We start from the raw sequence: 14,511 nt of genomic DNA, 5'->3' as shown, positions 1-14,511 counted from the left end.
TGTCTCGATAAGATCGTAACAGTTTGATTTCAAAAATCGTGTTTTTGTAACTCACGCCGTGCTCGCGCTGCTACGAATTGACTCTGTTTTTACCCCAACCCCGCATACAAAAACAAACGCTAATGTGTAACGCATATCCAGGCACCAAACTGTTCCTCATTTGCATACGTGTGCAAAAATCTTGCACATGCAAATGATCCAATACCAGGGTGAGAGAGCAGGTAGTGGTGGGCGCGTACTGATCGACACCCCGGGGACGAGGTTGAGGTCAGGCAGCCTCCGTGGCTAAAAATAAACATGACGACATTAATGGCCCTTTTTCAAAGCGCGGCTTCGTTTCCGATTTCGCTTTATCACTTGAAGCTTTTAATGTTCTGATCACATTTTTAAATGAATCACTTGCTTCGTAATATCATACAGTTATTATAATACAGTTTGATGTTTTTGTAAGATAACATTGACTAATGTTGATCTGGAATCTTCAAAATAGGGAACCAAATAGCACTGTTAGCAGGTGGAGCCGAATGAAGACCGAGTTTTGGAAAATCTCGGTTACGGTCGTCAAATTCAAAATTGTACATGACGCAGCAAAAAGTTCGCCCGTACGATCCGAGTATATTTGATGCACAAAATCGTCGTTGAATTTCAAGTTTTCTAAATGAAAACAATAAATATTAATTACCAACTCATTTTAAATCAAATTAATAAGCAATTACCAGTTAATTAAACCTATATTATATACTCGGAAATACTCGAGCGCTATCCGATTGTCGACGAAACGACTTCGGCAAACTTCGGAAATTTTCGGAAAAAGGAGGATTTCCTCCCGTTTTAGTCACGTGACGTAAATTGTAATACATTGTATTACCGGAGGCTACCGGACCTAAGATTCATCAGGAATAGTCAGAATCTTTTGGTCTGGAAACCAGACTAAATACAGTTACAACACTAAACGTGACGTCATTATGGGAGTTGGCACGCATGGGTCTGGTCTTTGCCTCAGAAATTCTGGGTCAAATGTTCAATCAGGCTTTTTAGCCATGTCTCAAAAGGGAACTATGACATGTTTTTGTGGAAAAAATGACAGAGTAATTAAAATGTATTCAAATATGAGCTCACAACGTCAGTACTGACGCACACCACATAGTTAAGGTAGATGACTTTAGGCATTATGAGCTTGCAGAAGCACAATTGGCCTCCTGTTCTTTTCACAGTCACAATTCTTCAAAGAGGAGATGTCATCGCTTGTTTTTACTTCTGGATTGATCATGAATGGGTCATCCAGGGTTTTATACAAGCGATATTTACTTTTGGATTTATTTGGTCGACCAACAATAATTGCAAGTTTTATCTGGGTTCAGTTTTATATGGCTCGTGCCATAATTATTTTTAATGGGGAGGGCTAAAATCCTACAATCAGGCAAGCTATATAAACTAAAAGTGTACAAATGCACCCTTCTCACGACTATTTATTTAGGGGGAGACAATTCGCATGTACGTCACATTTTTACAATTTGCTAGTATATTTTTTATGGATTTTTTTGGGGAAGCTTAAGCCGCCCCTAGCCTCCTCCCCCCCCACCCCCCCCCCCCCCCCCCAGAACCGCCACTGGCCATATCTCTTCAATCTCCCAATTCAATGGCTCTCAGAATTCTCAAAATTTGACTTGCTTTGGATGTTTGAAATCTTAAGGGGTTAACCGTGCATTTTCATCAAAATTGGGCAAAATTTGAATGTTCTGGAACGTCAGAAATCGTAAGGGGTTAACCTTGCATTTTCATCAAAATTGGGCAACATTTCTCCTTTTTTTTGAAAGTTTGAAATCACAAGGGCTTTATACCTTGCATTTTCATCAAAGTTGGGAAAATTTCACTTTTCTGGAAAGTTTGAAATCGGAAGAGGTTAACCTTGTATTCTCATCAAAACTAGGCAAAGTTTGGGGTTTTTTTCGGAAAATTCCATAATTGTAAGGGGTTAACCTTGCATTTTCATCGAAGTTTGGCAAAATTTGACCTTTTTGGAAAGTTTCAAAATTGTAAGGGGTAAACCTTGCTTTTTCATCAAAATTGGGCAAACTATGACTTTTTTGGGAAGTCTCAAATTGTTAGGGGTTAACCTTGCATTTTCTTTGAAATTTGGCAAAATATGACTTTTTTAGGAAGCTTAAAATTGTTAGGGGTTAATCTTGCATTTTCATCAAAATTGGGGAAAATTTGAATTTTCTAGGAATCGAAGTTTGGCAAAATTTGACCTTTTTGGAAAGTTTCAAAATTGTAAGGGGTAAACCTTGCTTTTTCATCAAAATTGGGCAAACTATGACTTTTTTGGGAAGTTTCAAATTGTTAGGGGTTAACCTTGCATTTTCTTTGAAATTTGGCAAAATTTGACTTTTTTAGGAAGCTTAAAATTGTTAGGGGTTAACCTTGCATTTTCATCAAAATTGGGGAAAATTTGAATTTTCTAGGAATTTAAAATTGTAAGGGGTTAAAAAAATTCGATCGTCTGGGAAAATTCGATAGTCTGGGAAAGTTGAAATTGCATTTTCATCAAAATTTGGCATAAATTTTAAGGGGTTCACCTTGCTTTTTATGCAACACTCAGGAGTTATAAATAAATTCAAAAATTACTAAATAGAAACGATACCAGCAAATGTTTAATAAAAACCAACTTCCAATTTATTTTTCTACATGTTAATTCTTTATTTCACTCTTCAAATCAGTTCTGAAGCAAAACAAATCAGTGCAAATACCTCAATCTTTGCTATATCATTAGAAGCAATCGAATCTCTGAAATCAAATGAATGAGCAGAAATGTATACACAATGTTACTGCACCTAAATTCACAAATTCCACGTTTACTACACTTATTTTGTGCCCAATGGACTTGAAAGATAATGACGTCACTGACTGACTGACTGACTCCCCGACTGACTGACTCCCCACTCACTCACTGACTGACTCGCTGACTGACCGACTCAATTAGACTTGCTTAAGTCTCGCCTTGGTCCAAAGGTAATATATAGGATTACTCCGTGATGCTAATCCAGCCCACTGTGTAGCCGCATGAAAAGACTTCAAGTTACCGGTGATCGGCCATTGTGAATCGAGAAGCATTTTGTGCTCTTTGGGACCAGCTTTACTAGGCTAGACTTATCTTACTTGAAGTCTACTTGGTAGACCTGCAAAGGGAGATGACAACCACCACAAAAGGGTATTAAGTCCCCCTGGCCTGTGCATTATCGTTTAATGGCCCGCTCAATGTTGAGAGGGTGAACATTTCATCAAAATGTTCTCAGCTGTGATGTGTAATTCGAACTCCAAGGAAGTAATGCTAATACATCATAAATGGGCGTTGGGGAGGGGGGGGGGGGAGGGGGAAAACAATAAAAAGAAAAAGAAGAAGAAAAAGAGGCGCAAAATCATATTGTTGCTAATTTAATGGGGTGAAGGGGGGGGGGGCAAATGTCCCTGCCCACCCTCGAAAAAATTATCAATCTGGAAAATGCTGGAAAATATAGGGATTTGGAGAAAATGTGCCAGTTGCGCCCCTCTAAAAAAAAATCCTGGCGACGCCCATGATGTCATATCTCCAGAACGGGAAAGCTTTACCAAATTAAAGCTTACATTGTGGGCTTTCCATCCATGTATATCACTTTTTGGCGACATAATACTTTTATTTGTGGAGCGGGTGACATTTATCATTTTAATATCTGAGCTGTTATACACATAGATAATATACATAGATAAACAAAAAGCATAAGCTTGACTAGCTAAAGACTTATAGTTTTGTATGTCAACAGATAACCAATAAACAACCAACAGACAAAAAAAGGGAAATAAGCACATCTCATAAGCACAAAATTTGCTTCAGCACAAAAAAGTCTTGCCTAATAAAATCAGGTTACCTGCCAAAACTCCATGTGATTGTTATGCTAAGTAAACAACAGCTAAATACCAGTCACAAGCAGTGTACATCGCATGAAGTTTTGGCGGGTAACCCGATTTTACTATGCAGTATATTTTGTGCTTAAAGCAAATTTTATGCTTAAGCAGCTCTATGAAATTAGGCCCTGCTTTCCATATCGACACTATGCCTACGCACACTGCACAGACAGTACGCGGAACATTCGGCAAAGTTGAACCGGGTTCAACTTCGCCGATCATCTGCGAGGTAGTTTGCGTCTGTCTGAGTTGTCGGCGACACTTCCGGATGAAATGTTTCCAGATGTCTGCGTTGCAGTCAGTGTTGTAGTCGAGTGCTTTTTTCCGAGTACTGAGTACTGCCGAGTACTTAGGTTGCCGAGAACGAGTACAAGCTCAGGTCTCCGAGTGCGAGTACTTGTACTTACGAGTACGAGTACATGTACTTGTATGCCAAGTACGAGTACTTCTATTTCCGAATACGGCCATATACAGCAAATGGTTCATTGTGCGTAATTGGCCCAGGCCCAGTCAGACCGAGACCCACTCGTGGCTAGCTGTTAAGTGTGTTTGTCCGGATGTCTACAGAGAAAAATCAGGAAACTTTGATTTCTCTGCAAACAATCAACCATTTCCAACTGAAAGTATCAATAATAAAATAAGGCCGTGGTAAGTCAAGCTATACCATTTTTTTTTCAAATACTGTTATTCGAGTACGAGTACTTTAAATTTGATGATCGAGTAAAAAAAAACTACTTAGTACTCGAGTGCGAGCACCGAGTACGAGTACTACAACACTGGTTGCAGTTTGGGTCCTGATTGTGTTTCACTTTGCGTTTCTTACGTCGATATGGAAACTAGGCTTAAAGATACTTTTTTACACCCGTTAAATAGTAAAAGTCAATATGTGACTTTTTGAGTTACTTTAAATTCCATATACATGTATTACTAGTTATCACATGAGCACAGTAGAGCACAGAATAACGAAGTGCATCCGTGTCCTAGTTGCCAAGAAGCTGAGGGGCCGGTGGCAAATGGGACACAGATGCAATACTTGTTTCACAGGTGCTAGTGGGATAATAAATTATCTTCAACTACATGTAGTTCAAGCCATTTGATGTGCAATGCATTAATAAAAAAAGTGGAACATGCATCCTGAACACGAACTGTACACATGCGTGCAGCAAGGGCGGATCCAGAACACAATTTGGGGGGGGGGGCAAAAAAAATTTGGGTCCAAAAAAATTTTGGGTCCAAACATTTTTTTGGATTCTAGATGCTCTGTGGTGCGATCTGAGGCAATTTCTGACCACTTTAACCAATGTTTTTTTGAGGAAAAGATGGTGGTGTACTCATTGCCTGCCTTTATTGCGATGTCACATAAAAAAAAAAAAAAAAATTGGTTTCGTTTTGGGGGGGGGGGGGGGGCCATTGCCCCCTTTGGCCCCCCCCCCTGGATCCGCCCTTGGCGTGCAGCAGGAATTGCGTGCACATCTTTAAGAGCGGGGCCGCATCATAAGTCCGATGCCTCATAATAAGTCCGAAATTTCGGAATTATGAGGCGACGGGTTTATGAGGCATCGGACTTATGTATTCTGCCTCATAGCTCGGACGCCTCATAAGTCAGACGCCTAAGTCCGACGTTGGAAAAACAAGACCTCAGACAAATGAGGCGTCGTAGCTAAAATGTATGGACCATTACAAAGAACAGTTCATTTGTCAGACGCGGCAAGAATGAGTAAAAAATATACAACGATTTGAGCGAGATTGTCTCAAGTGCGCACTGTGATAGCCGCATCACAGTCGGCCAGCAAGCAGTTTTTTGGCGCAAGGGTTAATGCCAAGGCCGGGCGTAAACCCGAAAGGGGCGTGGTGCATTCCTTATTGTGAATGTGTTAACAGTAACTCTAACACTTGGTGGCGTTAACATTCAGACATTACCATGATGTTTGTATCCGTTCATAATTGCTGTCGGACAAATGAGGCTTCGGACTTGTAAGGCGTCGGACTTACGAGGCGTCAGACATACGAGGCGTCGGACTTAAAAGGCGTCGGACATATGGGGTGTCGAACATACGAGGCGTCGGACTTAAGAGGCATCAGACTTATGAGACGTCGAACTTATGAGGTGTCAGACTTAGGAATGAAATAAAAGTCCAGTAAATTTTTGGACCTACGAGGCGGGACCTATGAGGCGTGGGACCTATGGGGCATCAGACTTATGGGCCTTTATTTGGTTGGGGATGAGATTTTGTCGGATTTATGAGGCGTCAGACCTATGAGGCGTCAGACATACGAGGCGTCGGACATACGAGGCGTCGGACTTAAAAGGCGTCGGGCCTATGGGGCGTCGAACATACAAGGCGTCGGACTTATGAGGTGTCAGACTTAGGAATGAAATAAAAGTCAATTAAATTTTTGGACCTACGAGGCGGGACCTATGAGGCGTGGGACCTATGGGGCGTCAGACTTATGGGCCTTTATTTGGTTGGGGATGAGATTTTGTCGGATTTATGAGGTGTCAGACCTATGAGGCGTCGGACATACGAGGCGTCGGACATACGAGGCGTCGGACATACGAGGCGTCAGACTTAAAAGGCGTCGGGCCTATGGGGCGTCGAACATACAAGGCGTCGGACTTATGAGGTGTCAGACTTAGGAATGAAATAAAAGTCAATTAAATTTTTGGACCTACGAGCCGGAACCTATGAGGCATGGGACCTATGGGGCGTCAGACTTATGGGCCTTTATTTGGTTGGGGGATGAGATTTTTTCGGATTTATGAGGCGTCAGACCTATGAGGCGTCCGACTTATGAGCGGACCCGAGTAGCACAATGCCCGGACCCTGGAGGGCAATATGCAAATATAGACCGTGGGACAATGTATACCACAATGCATGCTGCTGCCATGGATCACTGCATCATGACTTTAGTTCAAAAGCTATTTTATACAGATTTTGTGCCAAGCAACTGCTCAGAAGCAGTTGCTACAACACATTAAAAAGAAAAAAAAATCATCGGAAATAGCTTCCCTCCAACATATCCACAATATACATCATTCTGCACTTCTTAAGCGCTTCAACCAGTGCAGCTTTAGTTGCCTGGCTACGCATCTTCTTTTTCCATAGCAACAGGCTCTGCATGGACTGTTCCCGGAGGTCCCTCATGTGATCCTCGGAGATGCGCACAATCTCCGTCTCGGTCAGGTGCAGCTTGCGCGCCAGTTGTCGCCAGTCTCGGCCAATCTCCTCCACCACGACTTCAAAAACGTCGGACAAATCTGGACACAAAATAAAAGTTTCAAAAAGATTCTCCTGAAAAAGGGGGTAACACCACCATCATGACCATAGAGCGATATTAAATAACTACTTGTACATATGGCCTGCTGTAGGAAGCCGTTTTTGTGCACAAACGTACATGTATGGAATGCTCAAAATTTTGCAAGGCTTCTTGTCTATACAAATATATGTACAATCACGTTTGTTTATGGTGTAAATCAAGGATTCTATTCGAGGATTCTATTGTTCCTCTTCCCTTTTCCTTTGCTTTTACTCTTAACTTTTTTGCAACAGCTCTCATTGGTTTTGTACACGTTTTCTTATCGAGGTCGTCCTCGATTTGGTTTCTGTCCTCGATTCACCAATGATGTTGCACGTGTGTGACCTCGATTTACACCATAAACAAATTTCAATTTTGTTTAATAAGCAAAACCTAAAAGGGAAGATACATGTACAACACTTGCAAAGATCAAAAAATGAAATGATCAAATTATCATGAAATGATTGTTAGGGAATGACAGTCTAAAGCATCCTGTAAAATTGTGGCTCCTGGTGTATTGACATTTTCAAGAAAATTGTATTTTTCCAACGCTCGTCAGCCGACCAGCGTTGGACAAAACTGGCTTATTTTCAAAAACTGCTCCTCCTTTTTGACATGTGTTAATATTTAGTTATTCCGCATTTTCTTTGCACTTGATTACACACCTGTGTACAAGGGGTACAAGCCAGCTAGACTGATTCTCTGACCTTACGATTCCCCAAAGTCTACAAATTGCTCTGTTTAATCTCAAGTGGGGTCAGGGAACCGGACTACAAGAACATGAAGAACATGGTTGGTTTTCTTGGTTTTTCCAGCATCTTCAACCCCAAAATGTGAAACAAGTCAGTTTAACATATTGCTATAACATTCTAATCCTCCCAATTCATTTATTTCTGATAATTTTAAACATCAAAAAACAAAAGTACCAAATTATTTTGAAATACAATGTACATGCACCTTGCTGGACTGTTAGTGAATGAAAGTCTAAAGCATCCTGTAAAATCATTGCACCTGGTGTGCTGTCATTTTAAAAAAAATTGTATTTTTGTATCAATTTCCAACGCTGGTGGGCCGACAAGCGTTGCTGGAGAAAACTGGCTTTTTTCAAATACTGCCCCCAATTTACCATATCTACGGAAGTTACATGTAGTCCTCATTTAGTTTGCAATCGGTTACACATATGTGATGAGATCAAGCTAAATGAGTCTGAGTCATTTGTTGACCTTCATGACCTTGGTAAAAAAAAGTTATTACAGATTTGAAAAGAGCACAATCTCAGCATTACTGCTGTAAAAACCACATCCTGATACCATCTTTAGTTCAAAAGTTATGGAAGTCGGAACACCAAGAGATGTGATGAAGTGATGTGATGAAGTGGCCCTATTTTGGCCTGTATCTCCAAAACGAAAATTCCCAACAAACGACTCAAGTGGCTTGATCGCATCACATAATATATGAACGGGTACAAGCCAGCTACCGGTAGACTGATTCCTTTCCCCGACGTCTATAAATTGCACCGTTTCATCTTAAGTGGGGTCAGAAAACCAGACTACATGTACATGAACATGATTGTTTCGCTTGGTTTTACTTCACATCAATTTGAAGACGTCAGGGAATTGTCAGGTCAGGGAACCAGACGACATGTACATGTAGCTGTCTTGCGCCCGCTCACCATGCGTATGAATTTGTACTCATATACATGTAACCAATAGCAAAACAAAACTAAATTGGGTCAATTGGGGGAGTACATGTATTTGAAAACAGCTGTTTTTTGGGGGGTCCAACGGTGGTTCAGCCGGACCATCAGTGGAAAATGATACAAAATTCAACTTTTCTTGAAACGAAGTGGCTGTCGTTACGGCAGCCGTTGTTTAGCGCCCTCTACGATACTTTTTTGATACGCATGCAGGTATATAATTATTTGTTTCCCCACGTTTTAGCGAGCAGTGCGACAGCTCAGTCGATAGAGGGTAGGATTTTGCACCGCGAGGTTGCGGGTTCGCATCTCAGTTTTGCACTCATTTTTTTTTCCTTTTCTAACCTGAGGGTTTGGAGGATTTTTTTTTTAAGGGAAATAAAGTCCGAATTTCATAACGTTCAAATTCACTTTTTTTCCTTCTAATTTTATATTTTCTTCTCATGTTTTTATAAAAGTTGCAGTACTACCGTAACGATAGAAAATGGGAAATGCGTTACGGCTGCCGTAACGATAGCCACTGCGTTCTTGAAAATTACAGCACACAAGGTGCAAAGATTGCACAAGATGCTTTTCATAATAATTTGATAGTTTCATTTTTAAAGGGAATATACATCATTTGCTTTTGCTGTAATTTTCAGAAATGGATGGAATTGGGGGGGTTGGAAATATATAGCAAATATAGTTACACTGACTTTTTTGAGGTTTTGGGTTCGAAAATGCTATAAAAACCAAGAAAAACAATCATTTTCCTGCAGTCTGGTTCCCTGACTCCATTTAAGAAGAAACAGAGCAGTTTACATATATTGGGGAATTGTAAGGTCAGGGAACCAGTCTAGCTGGCTTGTACCCGTTCATAGGTGTGTAATCGATTGCAAACAAGTGCGATGGTCAACTGGGGCCAGTATTTGAAAAAAAAGCCAGTTTTTTCCAACGCTGATCGGCCGATCAGCGTTGGAAATTGATACAAAAATACCACTTTTCTTGAAAATGACAGTATACCAGGTGCCATGATTTTACAGGATGCTTTACACTGTCATTCACTAACAGTTCAGCAAGGTATTTCAAAATGATTTGATAGTTTTATTTTTTGATGTTTGCAAATGTTGTATTTTCCCTTTAACGTTTGCAAATGTTGTACACTACCTTTCAACCTAACTCACTAAATGCTGGGGACCAAGTCCGCCAAAATCCATCAATCACACTGCTTCCAATGCATGCTTTGCTTTAGGCCTCCAGGCCCAAGTCCATCATACTCCATCAATATTTAGTCAAACCAGGCCTGCAGGACCAAGTCCCCCAAAATCCACCCAAATGGGGGGATGGATTTTGATGGATTTGGGGAGGTTAGGGTAAAAGGAAATTCCCTTTGAAAAGAAATGAAATCCAAGAACTGGCAAAACCTCACCTTCTCCCATGCTGACTTCCCGTACTTGTTGAATCATGCCTGAGAAAGAAAAAAACAAAATGGGAAAGTTTTTACTCTACAAATCTGACATTGCCAGTTAATAATGTTTGATAGGTTTTGCCTTAGAGGGACTGGAACGTGCGACCACCAACTTTAGTGGAGCAGTCTGTTTACTTGTTTATAATCATTCGGCAATTCGCCGGGATAGCCCACGAAAGTCTATCGACTTATTTCCAGTGGGGTCCCTTGGTAGGAGATTGGGGGTGATGGGGGGGGGGGGGGGGGGCTGGGGTGGGAGGTGGGGGGGATGGAGGTGGGTAGACGTACCAAGAGCATATTGGCAGGAACACCACTTTGAAAGGGGGGGGGGGCGAGGGGAACAACTGCTTCACCACAGAGACCTTTTCTAATTGGTAGACCAGACTTTGTACCAACATGGAGTTACCATGCTTTCGTAAAGTTAAAAAGCTAAATTACACAGCACATTTTGTGGACAGCAGTAATGATACTGATGACCAAAAAGGGCACTCATGAATATATGGGCGGGATAAATTCACCCCCCCCCCCTCTCCCCCCGGATGCTACGCCAATTTGAACTTGATTATTTCCTCCTAGAAGCTTTCAAGTTTAGGCCGGGTAAATGGCTTTTAACAAACCACACAATTTCTACGCACATTCTATGTATTTTGTCGTCTCTTCGCATGCTTTGAGACCGCTCACATTTGTTGAAAATTCAAACAAAGAAAGAAAGTCTATTCAGATATATGTATGTCCCATAGAAGAATATGAGCGCACATTGGTCAAATAGCCATTCTGCTACCTGCTTTTCCTGCCATTACAAAAAAAATTGTTGTCAATTTCAGCAGCGTATACAGCTTTTGATGTCAAGGGGGGGCAACCGCACATCTTCGGGGGGGGGGGGGTACCCATCTTCAAAATGGGGGCGCTCTTCAAAACTAACCGTTATTATGCATACTTTTCACGCCGCATTGCGATGGTTGTTGAGCGGGTTTTCTTTTGTGGGATTGATGTCAGAAAACTCTGCTGACAAAAAAATGTTGTCCAAAAAATCCGTCAGGGAGGGCAAAGTGGAACAGTCAAATGGGCCTACTTCATTATTCGAAAATACACAGCCTGAGAAAGAGAACATGTTGTATTATCAGTGCACCTCTGTTCTGATGTAATGAAGGATGTGGGCCGGCGGCTGCTTGCGGGACGTGTCCATCTGAGAAGTCTCTGGCTCTGGTGACCGGCTGGTACCCCTCACAGCTGGCTCCATCTTGCTCAACAGGCCCCACGCCATGGTATGCATTATGGCCCGTCCCATGGTGTCTGTCGTGGTCCATGGCTTGTACCGGCTGCCTATTGTGGTCACCACTGGCAGCCTTGGCATAAGTCCCAGTCCCATTCTGGTAACTTTCCAGAAGTTTCAGGCAGTCTTTCCGATGAACCATGTCCAAGAGAACTTTAAGGAACCCCAAGTCGATGTCCGAAAGAACGCCCCGCTCTTCAAGTTTCTCAAAGAAATCGAGCGGCTCTTCTAACTCGAGGTCGCGCTTTGTGAGCCCGTCGACGTCTTTGCAGATGAAACGGATAGACCGCATATCGGTGTCTGTCAGCTTTCTCCCAATATCGCTGAGCGTTTTCCGGTATTGTAACATTTGTAAGCTCTACATTTTGAAAAATAAAAAGCAACACATTTAAAACTAGACATCTATTTGCTCGATGAATAGAGCATTTGATTGGTACAGATGTAGCTCTACTGAGTGGAGCGTTGAATTACGGGTACCCCTCCATACCAACGCTCCACCGATTCGCCATACTTTGGTGGCACCGTCACAGTAGCATAGTCACAAACCCACGCGAGGACAAAAAGACCCCCAAAAAAACGGTAAAGAGATTACAAATGAGAGAGACAGTTATCCTGGATTGATCTATACATTCTTGACATTCCATGAGACCCCTTATATTGTTCCCAAACAGCGAACATTTTGGAAAAAAACAGCAAAATAGTCTGAAAACTTACAGCTCAATGTGTTTGCATGGAGGCTCAGTTCTTGAATTGACTGTCGAATGAGGGCGTCTGACGTGACGTCACCGTCGTTGCTCGATCGCGAAGAGAAACAAGTCGCGCTTTATCAACGACTGTTTCGTGTAATGATACGTGCTCTGATCCGCGCCGTACGACAGTATGGGCTATTGGGCTTTGAACACACCCAAGGTGGAGACGGCTGAAACGTTCTAAACAAATTAATGACGTCTCCACCCTGGGTGTGTTCAAAGCCCATACTGTCGTACGGCGCGGATCGGAGCACGTTTCATTACACGAAACAGTCGTTGATAAAGCGCGACTTGTTTCTCTTCGCGATCGAGCAACGACGGTGACGTCACGTCAGACGCCCTCATTCGACAGTCAATTCAAGAACTGAGCCTCCATGCAAACACATTGAGCTGTAAGTTTTCAGACTATTTTGCTGTTTTTTTCCAAAATGTTCGCTGTTTGGGAACAATATAAGGGGTCTCATGGAATGTCAAGAATGTATAGATCAATCCAGGATAACTGTCTCTCTCATTTGTAATCTCTTTACCGGTTTTTTGGGGTCTTTTTGTCCTCGCGTGGGTTTGTGACTATGCTACTGTGACGGTGCCACCAAAGTATGGCGAATCGGTGGAGCGTTGGTATGGAGGGGTACCCGTAATTCAACGCTCCACTCAGTAGAGCTAGTACAGACGTTAGCAATTTACTGAGTCTGAGGGCCCTGCACCCGATTTCATCAAACTCTTCGTAACCTATGATGCATCACAGCGATGCGACGCGTCATATCTCTACGATGCGTCGCAGCTGCGACGCGTCCTGCGATCCATTTCACGAGGAAATTCTTTCACGAAACACGTCGTAAGTGCGACGCGTCGTAGGTGTATTTATAGCACAACTCGATGACTGTTTTATGTATTTAGTCAGCGTACAGTAAATAGTCGTCTGATATTCAACAAAGAGTCGTCGGATCTCAGCTCGAAATTTGTTGAAACGTAAAACAAAATGGCGGCCGTGCGATGCAATTTTGAAGAAAAACAAGCTCTCATTGGACTGTATAGGCGCTACTTTGAAATTTCAACTCTTATATTCCGGTCTAATTCATAATTATTCAATGAATTTCCTATTTACAACTTTACACACATTGCTTCGGTATTATAATCTCGTTAATGTAATGTTCATGGCATAAAACTGGCTTAGAAATTACTCTTCTTATTTTGCGATGACCACTATACACGTCGCAACTTGCGACGTGTTTTAAGCCGTTGTCAAGGAACTTACGATGCGTTCAACACATCGCAACTTTCGTGAAATGGAAGATACGACGCGTCGCGAGTTGCGACGTGTTACACGTCGCAACTCGAGTTGCGACGCGTTGCAGCGCTTCGTGAAATCGGGTGCTGGTGCGAATTGCTGCTGCGCTAGGCCTACTCAGTTTTTTTATTATTAATGTATTTCTTGAATTTTAGGTTTTTAATCAAATTGATTTTGTTCTTTCTATTCTTAAGTTGGCCTAGATTCTCAGATTTCATTTTCTTCAACTTTGAAATCAGTGGTTTTGTAGGATTAAAAAAAAATGGGAAATAAAGTCCAAGATTAACATGATTAAGAACCATTCGGTTGATACTCCAAACATTGCCAAACAGCCAATGATTGTGAAGTTGAATACTATTACTAGTATTACGTCAGGGAACCAGAAAGTTCCGTAACAATAGCACTTGATACTCGCGGTACGGCTGCCGTAACGATAGCATGGATGGATAGCCACGGCAAAAAAAAAAAAAAATGTTTTTAGGTTCAAGTACAACCATTCAACCAGTTTTACTTACTTGTAACGCCATGATTTCTTCTCCATTAATCTTGATAGGCTTTTTTGATATACCGATCAGGCCAGGCTACATAGTCTATATTTAATGGAGGAATAAGATGTTGTAATCATGTACAGAATGATTGCGTCATTTAGTGGAAAATCCACTTCCCCATTTATTGAGCTTTCGGGGAAAAACCCGTTGTTATTTTTTTTTAGTAAGGTGACGTCATGCGATAAGACAGCGACCTCTAGAGGTGGCACTGTTCCTCACTCAATAAATAACTGGCTTTTATGAAAGACTAGTAGGCAAGTTTAATAAGATC

General features: G+C 41.8%; 1 protein-coding gene across 1 annotated transcript; it reads right to left on the bottom strand.

The window, feature by feature from the left end:
- Positions 1-6,464: 6,464 nt before the first annotated feature.
- Positions 6,465-14,429, bottom strand: LOC119731204. Its single transcript, XM_038204282.1, has 4 exons — positions 14,208-14,429; positions 11,512-12,013; positions 10,344-10,382; positions 6,465-7,201 (listed from the first exon to the last, which is right to left on the bottom strand). Exons 1-4 carry the CDS (start codon positions 14,217-14,219, stop codon positions 6,936-6,938), a joined length of 819 nt encoding a protein of 272 aa, XP_038060210.1. The 5' UTR covers positions 14,220-14,429; the 3' UTR covers positions 6,465-6,935.
- Positions 14,430-14,511: the final 82 nt, after the last annotated feature.

Source organism: Patiria miniata, unplaced genomic scaffold (genome assembly GCF_015706575.1).
Source record: "Patiria miniata isolate m_02_andy unplaced genomic scaffold, ASM1570657v1 HiC_scaffold_23, whole genome shotgun sequence".
Taxonomy (NCBI): Eukaryota; Metazoa; Echinodermata; class Asteroidea; order Valvatida; family Asterinidae; genus Patiria; species Patiria miniata.
The sequence above is the reverse complement of the archived record's forward strand: the minus strand, read 5'-3'. Positions and strand labels throughout refer to the sequence as shown.